The sequence below is a fragment of the Nothobranchius furzeri genome, chromosome 9 (genome assembly GCF_043380555.1).
Source record: "Nothobranchius furzeri strain GRZ-AD chromosome 9, NfurGRZ-RIMD1, whole genome shotgun sequence".
NCBI classification, from domain to species: Eukaryota; Metazoa; Chordata; class Actinopteri; order Cyprinodontiformes; family Nothobranchiidae; genus Nothobranchius; species Nothobranchius furzeri.
The window spans coordinates 56,207,707-56,227,892 of NC_091749.1; the positions used below are offsets into that span (position 1 = coordinate 56,207,707).

At 43.9% G+C, this 20,186-nt stretch overlaps 1 protein-coding gene across 2 annotated transcripts in view; it reads left to right on the forward strand.

Annotated features, from left to right (window-relative positions):
• The window catches only part of syt9a (synaptotagmin IXa), a 52,480-nt gene that overhangs the window by 7,636 nt on the left and 24,658 nt on the right, over positions 1-20,186 (forward strand). The window contains exons 2-4 of one of the 2 annotated variants that reach the window (XM_054732159.2): positions 12,993-13,226; positions 13,341-13,488; positions 14,374-14,929. In XM_054732159.2, coding sequence (XP_054588134.1) covers positions 12,993-13,226; positions 13,341-13,488; positions 14,374-14,929 — 938 coding nt within the window. Of the gene's footprint in view, positions 1-12,992; positions 13,489-14,373; positions 14,930-20,186 lie in introns of both variants that reach the window. The other variant, XM_015952903.3, reaches the window with a different exon arrangement.

The window sequence follows — 20,186 nt, forward strand, 5'->3', positions numbered from 1 at the left end:
CCCATTAAAAATTATATAAAAATATTTTGCGTCCATGACGTCTTCCCCCACTGCCAATAATGCTTAATTTTATATAAAACTGTTTCAGAAAAAAATCACTAATATGCTTTCTATCAAACTATGTCTTAAACGTTCAAATTTAAAGTAAAAAATCTTCACAAGTTGTAAAAATATAAATCTGTCTTTACCTGAACCGTCATTTCCATCTGTTGCAACACGCATGCGAGCTTTCGTCTTCGTACATGCACGCGTGTTTTGTCAGGGCGTGTTTGGACGGGGCTGCGTCTGCAGCTAGACCTTACTCCAAATGATGGAAACTCGTCCATCATCATCACCATCCCGCTGGCATGGAAACATGCAAACGCTGAGCGTTCTTACTAAATAGCACCAGCTACACGGCTTTAATCACCCACCTTGTGGTCTCTATTTTAGTTCTGAGATCTTTGTAGTCCTCGTAAGCATTAATCAATAATTCCCACTTCTTTGGGGAGAAGAACAATGTACTTTTCCTTCCTTCCATTCTCACTTATCCAGTATCGATTAACAGGGGCTGCTTGCAGATGCACGTGAGCGGCACTTGCTCCTTGCTTGAATTTGAGAAAATTGAATCCACCTGACCATCATTCGTTGAACTGACAAATCTTGGAGTGAACAGGTGTGCTATGTCAAGCAGCAATTTATCAGTAAAGCCTAGCTGTTCTAAACTCGCTTTGTGGAGTACCCCCCTCTATGCTACATAGAAACACAGCTCAGCACAAACATGGTGGTGACGCTGAACATTCTGACCAGTAAACCAGGGAATGGCTGCAGCTGGCAAGCCAGCAAGCTCCAAAGCAACAAGTGACTTCACTCCATAACTAATCAGCGGCCTACAGTTGTGATGCCGACCCAACTCGGCCCTTGGAAGCACAACGAAGCACGGACTGAAAAGTAGACAGAAAGTAGGGAAAATACCAAACTATGCTTTTGGGAAAAGGGGCTAGACCAACCTACGCCCTGTCAGTCACTCCGAGCAGTGCTGTTGGAAAAGACCAAATTCCTTAACTAGAGTAAAACCAGAACCCCCAAAGGAGTTCAATGTTTTTCCCCCAGCAGCTAAGTGAATCAGAACAAAACAGACAGCTGTATAATTATAAAAAATGCATCTTTATGCATGTGAAACCACATGCAACAGAAGCTCATCAAGCTTTTCTCAGGTAGTCCCACACTTTGTGATTCAGTTTGGCTTTAAAGTGTAACTGTATCCACGAGGTAGAGATTAAAATAGAGGTCTGTGCTGACAAAACCTAATAGTGCCTCATTAATTCTTGGCTCAGTTGGCTTGGCAGCCTTGATTGAAGTTGCAGGACAACTGCTACATTGTAGCCTGGGGTTAGCTTCTGGGTCCCCTCTTTGAAATCTAAATGACGCCCCGTCTCAGGTGCTGAGGCTTTTAAGTTATCTTGTGGAGCATCACTTCCAGTGGAAAATGTTAGTACCATATTTTCATGACCACAAGGTGCGCCGAAAAGTCCTACATGTTCTCCAAAATGTACACCGCGCCCTATGGTGTGGTGCGCCTATTGTGTTGTTGTGAGACGCGAACGTAGTAGAAGACAAGGGGTGTGGTGAGAAAGTGCAGACGCGAGTTAAGACAGACCCCGAATAGTTCAAAAGGGCAGGTATGCGCGGTATGCTGAACATTGTTCTGACAACCCTGAGAATGGCACCTGCCAACATGCCTATGAAGCACAGTTTAAACTGCAAGCGATAAGCTACGCTTAGAAACACGGGAATAGAGCAGCGGCGAGAGAATCCAGCATTAATGAGTCCATGGTTCGCAAGTGGAGGAAGTTGGAAAACGAACTCCAACAAGTAAAGAGGATGCAGCTGTGTTTCAGCCGACACAAAGCCAGGTGGCCTGAGCTGGAAGACCGCCTCGAGCAATGGGTTAACGAGCAGAAGACAGCTGGGAGAAGCGTCTCTACTGTCACCATTCGTCTGAGAGCAGTAACGCTCGCACAAGAAATGAACATTGAACATTTTCAAGGAGGTCCGTCTTGGTGCTTTTGTTTTATGAAACACCGCCATCTTTCCATCCGGGCAATGACTACGGTGGCGCAACAACTTCCAGTGGATTACAAAGAAAAGCTGTCAATCTTCCACTCCTACTGCAGTAAGAAGATTGCCGACAAACACATCCAGCCCAGCCACATAACCAACATGGAAGAAGTGCCGCTCACTTTTGACATCCCGGTGAATCACATTGTTGAGAAGAAGGGGACTAGCACGGTACCGATACGCACAACGGGACACGAAAAATCTGCATTTACTGTTGTGCTTGGCTGCCATGCTAATGGACAGAAACTGCCACCTATGGTGATTTTTAAGAGGAAGACTCTGCCTAAAGAGAAATTTCCAGCTGGAGTCATCGTAAAGGCTAACAAAATGGGCTGGATGGATGAGGACAAAATGAAAGAGTGGCTGAATGAGGTGTACGTGAAGAGACCATGCGGTTTTTTCCACGCGTCACCATCCCTGTTGATCTGTGACTCCATGTGCACTCATCTCACAGACGGTGTGAAAAAACAGGTGAAGCAAATGAACTCGGAGCTCGCTGTCACGCTGGGAGGCTTGACAAAGGAACTCCAACCGCTGGACATTGGCGTGAACAGGGCGTTCAAAGTAAGGCTGCGAACGGCGTGGGAGCGATGGATGACAGAGGGCGAACACACGTTTACGAAGACTGGGAGGCAACGCCGGGCGAGTTACGCTGCAATTTGTGAATGCTTGGGCTAATGTGTCTACTTGTACTGTTGTTTGGGCTTTTGCAAAAGCACAAGGAGACGGACGACAACGAGGCAGACTCTGACTGTGACTGTGACGAGAGATAACCTGGCGTGCTTGACTGTACTCTAGCCCAGTTGTTCTTATCAGATACAGAAGATGAGGACTTTGATGGATTTGATGATTAATTAATAGCACTCAAATAAAGCACAACCAAACTCATATTTGCTCCCGCTGCCTTTTTTAATAAAACACAATTCAAATCACACTATTTTCTTAGGCCTATTAATAACACACGTGTGATTTTGTTCATGTGGAAAGTTTATGTGGTTAAATCCACCAACTACCGGTAAACACATTCTGAAATTCAACACAGCACATCAGCGCATAAGCGCATAAGAAGAGCACGAGCCGTCAGCGCACAAAATGAGGAAGTACACATGCGCTCTAAACCAGGTCTGAACCAGGACTAGACCAGTAAAGTGAAACATGCTTTTGGCTGTTTATAATTTTCAGAATGTCTGGTTTGCACTGATATGTTCCGAATCCTGAGCCCGCACAGATGTTTTACCGGTACATTTTACCGTGCCCACGCCCTATAACCCGGTGCGCCTTTTGTATGTGTTAAATACCAAAAAGACACCCGTAACTGATGCTGCGCCCTATAACACGGTGCGCCCTATGGTCGTGAAAATACGGTACTTTAAATGGACGCAGTCTTTCACATATTTGTAGGGTCTGTTTAATCCGACCCTGGCAGGGTGGGATACAATGCATTTAAACTGATGAAAGAACCCTGGGCACAGTGCATTACCGGGTCAACACAGAATCACATGTTTCTGAATGAACTGAATTGACATGTTTTTGATTGTCAAATTAATCTGAAGTGCTCAAATGAAACCAATTTAACATTTAGTGGTAGGAGATTGATCCTAGGTACAGACAGGTAGGTAGTGTTGATACAATTTCACAGCTCTGTACAATTCTACTGGGATTTTGATCTACAAACTAAACTGGGAGCACATAATCTTGAGAATTAGTACTGAGTAGGCAAAAAGAACTGAATCAAGCCAGAAGGTAAGCAGAGGAACAACAGCAAGCTTCTTCTTCTTCTTTGAAATTAGGCAGGCTAGACACCCATGAGGCATATTGCTGCCACACCAGCCAACAGACTGAGCCAGCACAACCCACTGCACACAACAGGCACACGAACCATCCCACCCCGTGTTTCCACTGAACCACCATCAACAAAAACCCACCACCTGCTCACACCCCAGTGAAAACACACAACTCCACACGGAGGCTCACCACATACTCACACTCCCATCCCCACCATCAACATCCACTGTCAAGGGTGTCCCACAATCCACAGCAGACTCAGAACCCCCAACACCCAGCAAACATGTTACCCCCTAACCTCCTCAGGGGACATGCCAGAAAAACCCAACTAGGCCCCACCACTGCTGTCACCTCACAAGCTACATCGGACTTGTTGGACGCTCCATTCTTCACCCTCCACAAGGCCTCAACTAGAAATGCCAAAAACTTCCTCTTATTCCTCACAACCACCACACCTGCCCCCTCATCCCCACCAACAGTTGACAAAGGCGCATGACAAGGCTTGGACGCACCACTATTCCGCACCTCTACACGATGCACCGCCTAAGCATACGACACCTTATGCTCAGCCTGAACCTTCCCCACCTCCACCACAGCCCTATACACCACACAGCCCCTATAAGTTGCTTGATGGTTCCCATCACAGTTACAACATGGGAGCGATAAATCACAACTCATCATGTTCACCCCCACACCTCCGACAACACACCCCCACCACACAGGCACCGGCCACATGACCATATCCCTGACACCTAAAACACCTCAGAGGAGGTTCCTCGTACGCCCTCACAGTGAAACTTAGGAAGCCCAACTGGACACGAGCAGGGAGCTTCACCGCAGCAGTGGAGTGGACCCGCGTGCGTTAAACCCCAGACGTCGAACAGCCACCATCGCTGCCCCATAAGGGAACCAAACACCTGCGATTCAGAGACCTTGTTGGAAATGCCGTACACCACACCCTTAACTATACAACCAGACCTCGACTCGAAAACCACGTCCAACCCCAGAAACTTCTCAAGCCGCAGTGCTTTGTGGGACTGGGACTCATTCCGGCACACCACCACCAACAGCCCACTTAACACCATGGTAGCGTCTAGCACATCCCCTACCACAGCACTCAGCTCCCGGGACACCGCCAATGGGTTAGAGGTATAAACGCGCACCTCCTACCGCCCTGATTTGCATCACAAAGCCACCCTCCTCCAGCCTCTGTTGCTTCAGCTGCGCATCCCAGTCACCATCTGACGCATCATGCCGTCCCCACGATCCCTCTTTGCTGCCCCCACCAACCGATACAGCACTCCAGCCCTACTCATCCCGTTCCTCCCTATTGTCCGCAACAACCGAGGCTGCTCCGAAGCGAAGCCGGGCCGCTGTCTTATGGGCTCGACACATGGGAGGCGACATCGCCTCTCCTCCATTCATTTTCAATGAGACATGCGCGACAAAGCGATAATCGCGGGTCTCCCTTCTACCAAGCGAAACGCGAAAAACGTGCGTGTGAAAGTTTGCACTCGTGCACGTGTCGTGCACGTGCGACCCAGCGACGCAATCCCAGAAAGTTGAAACATTTTCAACTTTTCATCGCTGTCGCTCGGGCGAGGACCAATCAACGGAGGTTTCATTCACTGACCAATGAGCGGACAGGATGCTCCGCACTTCTCCGAGCAAACATGGAGGAGAAGTTGATTATTATTCTGTTTATATAGTAAAATCAGAAGTAAGATTTCACATAACTCTAGCAGCACCTAGTGAAACATCATATCTACCGCTTTATTAACTCTGAACCGCTTAAATAACCTTAATTCCCTCCAACCTGACACAGCCAAACAAAACAACGGAAGTTTCGATTTCGCCATGGAACAGAACGCATAGACGGCTTTGCCGCTGGCCGCTGCCGCGGATCGCCTCCCGTGTGACAGGTAATAAAAGCGACAGCGACAAATTTCGCTGATCGCGGTCGTTTGTCGCCTCCCGTGTGTCGAGCCCATTACCGGGACTGTACAGGCCGTCGGCCAACCACCCGAACAACCCTCGAAGTCAGCCCAAACACCAGCCCGCTGTAACGCTTCTTCTCCACCGGCAGCTGTCTCTCTCAACCGACCTGCTCAGCCGACACCCACAACACGTCCGGTCCGGCCCTCAGCTGTCATGTTTTCCACAACAGTAAGCTCAAAAGCAGAATGCTATATAATCCAGGGAGGCTAATTGCTAAATGAGGAGCAGCTGAATGATTACAGATTGCTGTCAGGTGTGTCTAACGAAGTAACAAAGGAAAGTTGACTCAGAAGACAGATAACTAAAAGTGAAAATGCACAAACCCACAATCATGACGTCACTCTCATTATCAGCAACATCACAATTATTTGAGGGAGTAAAATATTTGGGGGCTCTGGAACATGTAAGGGTGAGAAAAATTACCCAAAAAAAAAGAGTGTCTCACAAAGCAAGATTCACATTTAGAAATGCACAAAAGCAGTGATGCATCAGTGAGGCTGAGATTAAATGTGCCATCCTGTAAGGTAAAAACAACTAAACAAAATCTAATCAGATGAGGCAGGAAGAGTTGAGTAGAGAACACATGAGTGGGCATTTCTATCAGACTGGAAAAGTGCCATCGTAACTTAGGTGAAGGTTGGCCGAGGTACAGGAGAAATCCTTCTGACTGAGTTGAGGCGAGCACAAACACATTATATATAATAATGAGAAAAATCTCAGACAGGATTGTGTCGGACATGTCAAGAAGCTAAACCAATGAACATTTTTATTGTTAGTTGTATGAAGCACACAGCGAGTGTGGAAAATAATATGAGATTATTGACACATGATGACTGGGGATGGTTTAGAGAGCTCTTGTGAGAAGGTGATTAGATTAAGGAACTGAGCAGTTTGTACTAGAATATTATCCGTACAAAGAAGTAGTTGTTTGAAAAATATAAAGAGAAGATGGACAAAAACGTTTATTTTAGTATGTACTTCACACATACTGTGATGCGGATGATTCGGATGCAGAGCTGCAGAATCTTCCTGCATGATTTTTTTTTTCCAGACGCCGCATGCAGATTGTCATTAAGTTAAAGAAATTACATGAGCCAGACAGGTAATGAGAGGTGTTATTTGTTGTTATTAATGACAGTGCAATCAGTTGGTAGTGTATAGTAGTTCGAAAAGACGATAATAGCTTTCGTATACCAGCTCCTCTCAATACACATAATTGATATCACGTGAACTCGCATGACCATGCAAACAACTTTTGGTAGATGTTCTGCACATGATCTGCAGCCGGTGTAAATAGTAGTCCATCTGCATTAATTTCATACTTAGTGTAAATGAGGTTCAATAAAAAGCCTTTATTACTGTGGTGCCTGCTCTCTTCAGGCCCTTGACCAGTTCCGTCCATGTAATTCTGGCCTGTTTCCTCACTGTTTAAAATGATTGGACTCCGTGAAGTGGAATCTTGCATGGAGCCCCAGGTCAAGGGAGATAGTCAGTGATTTTGTATTTATTCTATTTTCTAATGATTGCTCCAACAGTTGATCTCTCACCATCTGCTTGCCAGTTATAAATTGGCTCATTCAAGTCTCGTACAGGTGTGCAATTGTGTGTCTGGTGTCCTTAGACAGCTCTCGGTCTTGGCCATTGTTGAGGTTGGAGTCTGACTGTATGAAGGTGTGGACAGGTGCCTTTTATGCAGGTAACGAGTTTAAACAGGTACCATTATTACAAGTAATGATTGAAGGATCGATTAACCTCTTAAAGAAAAGTAACAGGTCTGTAGCCTAATTTACACCGAGTGTAGAACAGATGCAGACAGGGATCCATGCAGCTTCCGAACAGACTGCCATTTTCACGACCGCGGACCAGGTATGGAATGCTGCTCGCTCGTTCACGTGATAACAACTATATGAATAGAGAGGAACTGATTAATGAATGCCACACTTGTCTCCTTGAATCATCATGAACTGTAAACCAAAAGCTCTGTCATGAATAATAACAAAAGAAGCCTGACAGAATCATGCAACAAAGATTTTATTTTGAAATAAAGCTGATGCACCTCGCTGGCGCACCTCACTTCCTGTGTGGCTCATCATGTAATGTCTTCAATCACACGTGGTGCCTGGAAAAAAATAAAAACCAAATGGAAAGATTCCACAGCTCATATATTTAAAACAAAAATTATTTTTAACAGTAAGGGATACTTCCAATTAAATAATTATTTATTTGCTTTTGAATGATGCTTCAGTCCCTCATACAAAGCCTCATCCTTAAAAATTTGAATTTAACGCAAGACTATAGAGATTTATCATCATTTAGATCATCTTTTCTTTTTGGTTCTGTTTGAGGCAGACAGTTATCTGAATCTGCTGTTTTAGTAATTTTATGGGACAACCTGACTATAAAAATGCAAAAGTCCATCACAGAAGTAACAAATGCATGAACTATTTTCTCTGCCTTCCAAAGGGACAGGGAGTTTTTAATTTTGGCAGCAATATGTAAGTATGGCAAAACGGCCCTGGGAATCCTATAGTGACATCATGATTGCATTTATAAAACAAAGGAGCAAAGTTGTGGTGACAAAAATCTAAACAGCAAAAGCAACATGAATCACAGTATATATGGTTTTGCATCATATTAGGGCCAGGAGCACAGTGCTGCTGTATATTAATGCATGCCAGCCATCAGGATAAGCATTTTTGTCACATTAATCATCTCAGTCTTCACAAAGGTGCTGTATACCTAGCTATATCGTGTCCTGCCATGAAGCCAATGATTTATCTTCTGAAGAAAAATGATTTTTATAAAAGTCAGTTATTGAAAGCAAAAATGAGTCATAAAGTCGTTGACGACTCAATTGGTTCACACATCATCTCTGTTTCCAGTTGCACACCATGTGCCGGTGTAGACAAGTGCACTTGGAGAATATTCTGTTATTTTTTTGGAACTATAAGCTCATACATGACAGACTGAGATCTAAAATGATATGACCTTAAATTTCACATCTTCTTCACAAACTAAAGCCAATATAAAGCAAAAGTGTTTCAGTCTGACTTTAATGCAAATTAGGGGTGAAACACTTTGTACCATTTTTCTTACTTAAACAAGTCAGTCTTTATCGTTTCAGCCTTGCTGATACAGAATTTTTTTATGTATTTGAACAATATACCATTCAGCCCACAGGCTAAGCTTGGGAAGGCTGACATAAAATAAACATTTAAACGTCTGAGCACTGCTATACTGTTTATGTGTGCAGGTGTGAGTGGAGAGCTGCAGCTGCTTTTGTTTCAGTGCTTTATTCCTTTTCTGTTATCAGCACATGGAAGTAAATTGCAGCAGGCGCCCTTTTCTTGTCGGACAGATTCAAGGCTCAAATAGAAAATATAATAAATGCATATAATCATAAATAATTTTTCTGAAGTTTTTTTTTTAGAAGGCGCATAAAATAGGACTAAATCAAAAAGAGATTCCAGGATACAAAACAGAGGAAAGAGAACCATAGACTTGCACAAACCTAAGGTCACCTTAGAATCATCCTTCATGTACACTATCCCATTTATTCCACCGGACATGAAAGTGCTGCAAAACGGCTGAGGTACGTACTACGCAGCAATTAGCCACCGTTATAGCAGATGGGTTCCTTTCCACTGGCAGCAAAGCAAAGCATTTTGGACACATCCCAGAAGCAAAGGGACACTATCATTATGTTTTGAGTTTATTTTTTTAAGCCATATACTTCCACCCTGTGGGGGACACTCCAGGAGTATGGGGTGGGTGGCTTTCTGTTAAGGGCCATTCAGTCCCTTTACCAGAGGAGCGTGAGTTTGGTCCGCATAGCCGGTAGTAAGTTGGACCTGTTCTTGGTGAGGGTTGGACTCCGCCAGTGCTGCCCTTTGTCGCCGGTTCTGTTCATTACCTTTATGGATAGAATTTCTAGGCGCAGCCATGATGTGGAGTGTGTCGAGTTCGGTGGCAGGAGAATCTCGTCTCTGCTTTTTGCGGATGATGTGGTCCTCCTATCTTCATCCAGCTCTGATCTTCAGCTCTTACTGGGTAGGTTCGCGGCTGAGTGTGAAGTGGCTGGGATGAGGATCAGCACCTCCAAATCTGAGACCATGGTTCTCGACCGGAAAAGGGTGGCTTGCCAACTCCAGGTCGGGAGAGAGGTCCTACCTCAAGTGGAGGAGTTTAAGTATCTCGGGGTCTTGTTCACGAGTGAGGGTAGGAGGGATCGGGACATCGACAGGCGGATTGGTTCAGCATCTGCAGTGATGCGGACGCTGAGCCGATCTGTCGTGGTAAAGAGGGAGCTGAGCCAGAAAGCCAGGCTCTCGATTTACCGGTCAATCTATGCCCCAATCCTCACCTATGGTCATGAGCTTTGGGTAATGACCGAAAGGACGAGATCGCAGATACAAGCGGCCGAAATGAGTTTCCTCCGTAGGATGGCCGGGCTCAGCCTTAGAGAGAGGGTGAGGAGCTCGGACATTTGGGAGGGACTTGGAGTAGAACCGCTGCTCCTCCGGATCGAAAGGAGTCAGTTGAGGTGGTTTTGGCATCTGGTCAGGATGCCTCCTGGACGCCTCCCCGGGGAGGTGTTTCGGTCATGTCCTGCTGACAGGAGGCCCCCGGGTCGACCCAGGACACGTTGGAGAGGTTACATCTCCAATCTGGTCCGGGAACGCCTTGGGGTCCTTCCGGAGGAGCTAGTGGAGAAGGCCGGGGAGAGGATAGTCTGGAGCTCCCTGGTTGGGATGCTGCCCCCGCGACCCGGACCCGGATAAGCGGAGGAAGACGACGACATATATTTCCAAAACACCTCAAATTTCACAGAAAGGTAGTCAAACATGAAAGCAACGTAAAAACAACCAGTAACATTCCAAACAAAAGTCACGTGCAAATAACCATGCATCCTTTTCTGTGAAACCTATGTAGACGATGTAAATAGAACAGAAAATAAACCACAGACCTTTTTGTATACATGTTGCCTTCTTTTTCCTTGCTTGTTATGGTGTCGACTTAATCACGTGGTGTTGCAATTCTCTTGTGATTTTATGTCTTTTCGGGAGCAGTGGCACAGAACGCTTTTCGCTTCCATTTCAAGTCTGAATCATTTCCGAATGAAAGGGAAGTCACGGGTAAAGCACAGCTATTACATTACACACTGTTTTTATATATTGTGGAAAGAAGGGGTAAATTCCAACAGGAAGTCAGTCACCAAAATTGAACCTGCAATCTTCTTGCCTTGTGGTTCTGCAGCGCTGTTTGGACATGGGGTTGGAGGACCTTTACAGGTCCTCGTACCAAAAACTGGTAATACCCGTTGAAAGTATTCTTGAGAAAATTGCCAACATGAGAAACCACCATGAGTAGGCTTGCTCTTTGGCCCAGAGGACTTTGACCTCAAGTTAGGTCAAAATATGACTCATTCTGTTTTTGCATAGTGTGTGTGTGTGTGTGTGTGTGTGTGTGTGTGTGTGAGAGAGAGAGAGAGAGAGAGAGAGAGAGAGAGAGAGAGAGAGAGAGAGAGAGAGAGAGAGAGAGAGAAAGAGAGAAAGAGAGAAAGAGAGAGAGAGAGAAAGAGAGAGAGAGAGAGAGAGAGAGAGAGAGAAAGAGAGAGAGAGAGAGAGAGAGAGAGAGAGAGAGAAAGAGAGAGAGAGAGAGAGAGAGAGAGAGAAAGAGAGAGAGAGAAAGAGAGAGAGAGAGAGAGAGAAAGAGAGAGAGAGAGAGAGAAAGAGAGAGAGAGAGAGAAAACAATCTTTTATATAGCGCCTCTCAAGATGAAAATCACGAGGCACTTCGCAACAAAAAATAAGTATAAAAAAGATTTAAAAAAATAAATAAACATATGTTTAAAATGAGAAAAAATAAAAATTGTAAATAAAATAAATAAAATGTAAAGAAAGGGAGAGAGAGAGAGAGAATGAATAGGAAAGAGGGAAATCAGTGGATCCCAGGGAAGGCGGAATAAGAACAGAATAAGGAGAGGGTGGTGATGAAGGTCACGCAAAAGCCAGCTTGAACAGGTGAGTTTCAGCTGCTTTTTAAAGGAGACCACTGAGTCCACTGATCTCAGGCTCAGGGGGAGAGAGTTCCAGAGTCTGGGGGCCACAGCAGCAAATGATCCGTCACCTTTGGTCTTTAGCCTGGTGCTGCACAACCAGTAGGCTTTGATCACTGGACCTCAGGGACCTGCTGGGGGTGTAGGGACTGAGAAGATCAACAATGTATGATGGTGCCTGTCCATGTAAGGCCCTAAAGACCAGAACCAAGATATTGTAATGAACCCTGAAGTTGACTGGCAGAGGTACTGGAGACAGGAGAGGTCCCAAGTTCAAATCCTGAACAAACCACTGGAGAGGAAATGGAGTGAGGGGTGTAACACGACAAACACAATAATATGACACAGTTCCTGTAAGAGTGAGAAAGTCTTTATTTGTAGGCTTGGATGCATCAGAAAAAAAGTCTAGAAGGCTATGCAACTGTGGGGGTGAAAGGGAGTGTTGGGTTTTGCCACATCAAAGAAAAACCAAACCAGGGCTTAGCTGTCCCTTATCTTTAAACAAACAAAAACTAACCTATAAATCCTCGTCTAACAAAAAGTTTGCAAAATTTTAAATGGGTAGCACCAGCTTTTTTTGTGTTAGAACAGACAATTACTTTTTGTGAGAAATGGATAGAGTACCCCATGTTACCTTGTGCACGAACTTCTTTCCACCACAAATCATCAAAGGACAAAGCTCCAGAGCAGCATTTGTGTTCCAATTAATCAGCCCGGAGGAACAAAGAGGGGGAACCCTACAAATGTAAGGCTTTTATTGGGCAGTCTCAGTTCCTGATTGGTCCTTTTTAGAAGCACCTTCCAATCAAACCCAAAATTAGCACTGCATTCTGCACCTAAGGATACATGTAGAGAAAAGGGAGGTGGAGAGAAAACACAAATAGTCTAGCAGTCATGTAACAAGGCAATAGAGCAAACCCCTGCCTTATTGTTTTACTTGCATTAGAAGACCTTTATGTTGACATTATTTTCTCCTTTTTGTTTGCCTGAAACGACTTCATAAGTTCTTATTGTCTAATCCTGGGGCGCTTTTCTCCTTTCACCCTCTCAGATATATCAGTCAGCTTGCTGTCACTAGTGGTAACAGCCTGTGGCTTGGCTCTTTTTGGGGTTTCCCTCTTTGTGTCCTGGAAACTGTGCTGGATACCATGGAGGGAGCGAGGTCTGTCCCCCACCACCAAGGAGCCTCATGGGCACATCAACCCTACCATGAGCCCTCTGCCCTCACAGCCTGTCCCCAGACAGCCGGTTTACACTGCTGTGGATCCTCCAGCTCACAACAGACGTAAGTCGTCACATTGTTCCATCGCCAAAGAGCCCACCCCTGTGGCGTCTGTGGTGTCGGTGGAGGCTCCCATGACTCCTGTATCACCCCCTCCTGTCATCTTGGCCACACCAGAGGCAGCTATGAAGATTAGCCACACGTCCCCTGACATACCACTGGATGCTCAGAGTAAAAGTCGGGAAAATGGGGTTCACACTAACCCTCGTATGCAGAGGCAGACCACAGAACCTGCACCAGGTGGTTGCCCGATGTCTGAAATTGGGTCAGTATTGTTTCTTTAATAATTTCTTTGTCTGTGTGTGATTAATAAATCAATATTATTATGTGAGAACTTAAAGAGCAAGTCACCCCCTACAAGAAACATACTTCACTCCCACTTCATGTTTGAAAAATGCAACAAATGCTGTTGCTTGGCTGACCAAGAGGGCGGAGCCGCTAACAAATACACATGCACACAGGCTCACAATGGCATTATGACATCATAATATACCAGATGACATCATAGCATACCTCTTAACCAATAGCGGTGGCAGATTTAAATTCAAATACAGTGCAGAAATTTTCCCTGACGACGGCGCAACACTGACAGTTTTAGGCAGAATATTTTAATTTTAACCAAGATCCACTGAAGTTCCAAATTATTGACTACACGTGTCCGTAGCATGATTAGACACTCCTTCACATAGTTTATCAGCAAAAAACATGTGATTTGGGGGTGGCTTGCTCTTTAATATCCTTCAGTTCTAGTGTAGATACTGAGACATGTCTTTAAAGATAGATCATGTTCATTAATATCTATTGACCTTAATGCAATTTTATTGCTCTTTTCTACTAAATAAAAATGTTAAACATGTTATTTCAAAGTACTAGTTTTTGTTAGAAGATACAGTATTTTTTTCCATAATGCAATATCGTTGAATGATGAAGTAAAAACGCCAGTGGACAGCTGGTGTTTCAACATGGTTACAACATTTACTGAACTGAAGTGATACAATAATGTAATTTTTAGGCTTTTTTGATTTTCAGTAGAAAGACAACAAATATGCAAGTTTTCCGAACCTTCTCTAATGCATGAAATTGACCTTTTTAAAAATACTTTTGAGAGCATTAATGGCTTTCTTTGTCGTCCATTTCCCTTTGTCTACAGTCAAGGTACCATTCGAAGACACATGAACCTCTCTAACCCAGACTTCAATGTGGCACAGTTTCAAAGGCAGGACTCCCTGACTGGAATGGGCCTGGGCCTGGGCCGCCTTAAACCAGAGCTCTATAAGCAACGCTCACTCGAAGGGGATGAAGGCAATCGTAGAGGAGGGGACTGTGGATGCCTTCATTTTATTCTCAAATTTGACTGCGACTTGGAACAATTAATAGTTAAAATCCACAAAGCTGAGGACCTCCCAGCCAAGGACTTCTCTGGTACCTCTGATCCTTATGTTAAGATCTACCTGCTGCCCGATCGTAAGACTAAGCACCAGACCAAGGTGCATCGCAAGACTCTCAACCCTGTATTTGATGAGGTCTTCCTGTTTCCTGTGGCGTACTCTGAGCTTCCCACAAGAAAGCTTCACTTCAGTGTCTATGACTTTGATCGCTTTTCACGTCACGACATAATCGGTCAAGTAGTAGTGGACAACTTTCTGGATCTGGTAGATTTTCCCCGGGAGACAAAACTCTGTCGGGAAATCCAATACGTCTCCTCGGTAAGTGAGCACTGCTGGCCACACCAATGTCAAACATTAAGCAGATGTGTGTTAAAAGAATGTTTACACTGATGGGTTGAATGGTGGTGCAGTTGGTAGCATTGTTGCCTTGCATTGGGACGACTGCAGTTTGAATCCCACCTGTGCTGTGCGTGGAGCATGGATGTTCTTTCTATGCATATGTGGAATTTCTACAGGTACTCCGATTTCCTCCCACACACTAAAAGTTGATTTGCAACCCTAAATTGTCCTGAGGTGTGATCGTATGACCGAATGTCTCAATGTTATGGACTTGTGACCTGTCCAGGGTGTCCCCCATGTCTGACCTGGGGAATGCTGGCACCAGCTCCCTGTTACCGTACTGAAGCAAAACAGGAAACGCCAAAAAAAATTATTAGATCTTTTGAGGAGAAAAACAAAACAACTAAAAATTAGCCACAGTTTCAGTGATAAAATGAAAATCCCATTAAACAAATCTAACTTAATAAGTGCAAAGACGGGCTGTAACAGATGTTTGAAGTGAAAATCCTACTGAGAACCCTTTGGGAAACAGTACGATTCATTTTTAAAATAAAATAAGGTTACCAGCCTCGCCTTCGGATAAATTAAGAAGCTGCAGGTTTTTGCAATTGGATTGGTGTTTAATGACATTTGCTGTATCTTCAAGTATTAGCTCAAAATTTTTTTGAGTGGTTTGGGTGGTGCTGGTTGTACAAGAAAAATTGCATCTGGCCTCCTTCACACTTGCAGCAAGGCATGCGGGCTTAACTATTGATTTTCTTTTTCAGAAGATTCAATTAAAAGATTGGTGCACATGCACACGTTACACGTCACAAATCAAATCAAGTGCCTTCTACGGCATAGTGATTGTAATGAATAATTTAAAAAGTGATTTAAAGAAATATACACAGCTAAAGCATTTGTTTATCAAAACACTGACCCTATCAACAACAGTACACTTGTATTAAGTATATGTCGTTCTGTTTGAAGTTAGTTTTATTTGGAAATGTAGTCTGATAGTGCAGCCTCTTCTGAGTTGTCATTCAGTCTGGTTACCTTGGCAACGTGTATATAGGAGCAGAGGAAGTTCTGGAGGGTTCTCATAGGGTTTGTGCGGCTTTTCTGTCGCTCCACAAAGGGTCCCAAATCACAGCATAGGTCTAGAAGGATCTCCTTCAGGAATCAGATCAGTGCACTGCACTTATGGAAGATCCGTTCCTTCCAGAGTGCACACTGCCAAATCCTCCCCAAAAGGAAATAAACAAACAAAAACAAACCAAAAAAAAAATAAAATAAAATAATAATAATAATAACAAGAAGTAAAAATCACAAGGCTGTTTTCAAGGACAATAAATAAAAGTCATATACTAAAACAATAAATACATAAAAATATATAATGTTTAAAAAGTTCATAAAAAATGGGAAGAGTAAAATTAGTGGTTAAAAAATAACATCAGCCATGATACAATGTCAGGTTTTCGTTGGTCAGAGGTGTCTTTTATAGGTTTTATCACCAATATGTGACACCGCTGTTTTTCCACCAAAATAATTATTTATTTGGGTAAAATAATTTGTGGATGAGGAGCATGTGTGGACGACCGAGACCTTCTGTGTTGTAGTTCCCTTGTTCTACCACTAGATGCTGTTCCTACACATGGCGTGAGGTTTTCTTATATTTAGGAACATTTTCACACACAAGTGCAAAATGAAGAACTCCCCACAATACGTTAATTAGTTCCTACACACAAAATATGCACGGGTCTGATAAATTACAGGTGAAAAATGAGGGCCTTAGTCTCTTAAGTTCTGTTGTTCTTTACCAGTGGTTTGACAGTTTGAGTTTTATAATGATAACAAAACACAAAGAACACCAATTGGTATTAATGATACTTGATTGATCTTTATCAGGCAACTTAAAAAAAAGAAGCAGGTTGCTCATCAGTAAGGCAAAGAATAAGTCATGCAATCAACATTGCAATGATTTGGTTTTGCATTAACAAACAGCACTCTGTCAGCAGGGCACCACGGGGAATCAAACTCTGTCTCATTTGAAGCAGAACCATTATGAGAGCTTTGTACCTTTTGTTGTGACATATGAAAGTAAAGCCAAAGCTATAACAAGTGCATCATGTTGGTGTTAAAAATGTTCTTTAAAACCCCAAATGCTGTGAGGGTGTACGCTTACTTTATTTCAGTTTTACACAACATAACACAACACATGCCAAAAATTGTGCATGTTGTTCAACTTTTAATTTGTTTTAGAAAGAGTTCTCTGCAAAATTATACATTTAAACATACACCAATTTTTGATCTCCAACTTTTGCTGGGGTGGTTCGCAGCTGGGATGAGATCAGCTCCTCTAAATTCGAGACTTTGGTCTTGAGACAGAAAAGGGTAGATGCCTTCTCATGTTAGGAGGGTCCTGCCTCAAGTGGAGGGGTAAACATTCCAACACAGTTCAATTCATTAAGCCAATCAGTAAAACATTTTGTATGTAAGGAAGATACTGACTGGTGTCAGTATCTTTACAGCAATCCTCATAGTAAGCAAGCATGTAGCGACAGTGGAGAGGAAAACTCCCTTTTAACAGGAAGAAACCACCAGAAGATCCTGGCACAGTATAAGCAGCCATCCGCTACGACTCACTGGGGATCGAGAAGACAGAGCAGACACGCACGCACGCACGCACACACACACACACACACACACACACACACACACACACACACACACACACACACACACACACACACACACACACACACACACACACACACACACACACACACACACACACACACACACACACACACACACACACACACACACACACCTGTCTAATGATTTTACCAATTAGAAGCATATTTATGGTAAAAATAGTTGGTCCAAGTACTGAACCCTGTGGTACTCCACAAGTAACCTTGGAGTATACAAAATATTTGTCATGTACATTAACAAAATTAAATCCGTCAGACAGGTAGGATTTAAACCAGCCTAGCGCTGTTCCTTTGATCCCTTCAACCTGTTCAAGCCTTTCTAAAAGAACATTGTGATAAACTGTGTCAAAGGCAGCACTGAGATCTAACAAGACTAGAACAGACACAAGATTCTTTTCTCAGCCATGAGAATATAACTTGTAACTTTCACTAATGCGGTTTCAGGTCTCTAAAACCAGACTGAAATTCCTCAAACAGATCATTAGGGTTCAGATGCTCACATACTTAATTGGCCACTATTTTCTGCTGAGGGCTAAGGGAATAGATGGTTCAGATCTATGATTCTGTGTGTTTGGCAACTGTACTGAAAAGAAATTTAGGCTTGTTCTTATTATCCTCGATTAGTGATGAAAAAGTATATGGTTCTAGCTTGTCGAAGCTTATTTTTATAAAGCACTAGACTATTTTTCCAGGATAAGTAGGACTCTTCCCGGTGTGTAGAGCACCATGCTCTCTCCAATTTTCTAGTTTTGTTTTAAAGTATGTAGTTCAGAATTAAACCAGTAAGCCAACTTCCTGTGCTTAATTACCTATTTCTTTAAAGGGTTAACGTTATGTAATGCCACAGAGGGCAGAAGGTCAATAGGCAGATTGGTACTGCATCTGCAGTGATGCTGGCGGTTTACCAGTCTGTCCTGGAGAAGATTTACTGGTTAATCTACGTTCCAACCCTCACACATGGTCACCAGCTTTGGATAGTGACTGAAAGAATGAGATTGCGCATTCAAGCGGCCAAAAATTCTCCGCATGGTGTCTGGGCTCTCCCTTAGAGATAGGGTGAGAAGCTCGGTCACCCAGGAGGGGCTCAGAGTAGATGCGCTGCTCCTCCACATCAAGAGGAGCGAGTTGAGGTGACTCGGGCTTGTTAGGATGCCTCCTGGTTGCCTCCCTGGTGATGCTTTTTGGGCACGCTCAACCGGGAGGAGACCTAAAGGAAGACCCAGGAGGGACTATGTCTCTCGGCTGGCCTGGGGGCAACTTGAGATTACCCTGGAGGAGCTGGGGAGATGGAAGTCTGGGCCTCTCTGCTTAGGCTGCTGCCCCCCCGACCCAACCCCGGATAAGTGGCCAAAAATGGATGGGTGGATGGATACACATTCTCAAATGCAAAACATCAAACAATGATACATATTGGATGCTTGACAGTATGCCTCTTGAAGAACTGACAGCTGAAACTTGAAAAATTCCATGCAAAATTAATTTATGTCATATTTCAACTTAAAAGGTGAAAATAATCTGAGATAGACTCGTTCCATGCACATACAGATATTCCAAGCCTTTATTTATTATAATTGCAATTATGGTTTACAGTTTATGAAAAGCCTAAATTCAAAATGTGTGACAATTAGAATATTAATTTCATGTAGTTTCTCAATTTATTATGATTAATATTATGATGATGATGATTAGGGCTGCACAATATATCGAAAAATTATCGTCATCGCGATAACAGGACGTGCGATAGGCCCATCGCAAAGCTCGTCAAAAACGGCGATAAATGTTTGGTTCAAACATTTCCATCCGTGTCATACATCAACTTTTTGTAAACCAGCTCTGTTTTTATGCGGACATATTATTTGACCAATCAAATGTAGCCCTTCTGATATGCGGCCAATCAGATGGGTCTGTACTCGTAATACGCCCGCCCCCTACGAGCTGCCCCGCGCTGCTCGGCTGTCTCGCCATCCGAAGGTTGAGATGTTTGCCAGCCTTACATAACCGCTCGTGTTTTCGGCACCACCACTTCCTCCATGCGCCGACACCGGAGCGTTGGAGACGGTGCTGCCGAGCGGCGCTTCCCGGGCTGAGCTTACTTTGGGCCGCCGTGCCGCCGCCTGGTTCACCTGCTCCAGCACAGACTGTATCCCCAAAATTCCACTATCTCCGCTCTGCCCCCGCTTTCCGCTGCTGCTCGCTTCCCTTGTTCGTCATGCTGGCTCAGATTAACGAACGCACTTTGTGCTGAGGTTTCTGGCTCCGGTTAGCTTCCAGCTAAAGGGCTACAGCACTCTCCTCCCAGTCCCACCCTGCTAAAGAGGGCCTGGAAAAGTTCCCCCACACATCAAAGTGATTTTTCATTTATGAGCTTTTATAACCTTGTTAATCAGGATAGTTGATTTGCTGCTGCACATAAACTGTCAGTCAGAAGCTCTGCTAGCCGGTTATCTTAAGAGGAGCTAGTTCAATTTGTTAGCTTGTTATCAGAATCATAGTTGCAGTTTCATCACCTGAGCTGCTTTTTAAGATCTAGGTAAACTTGT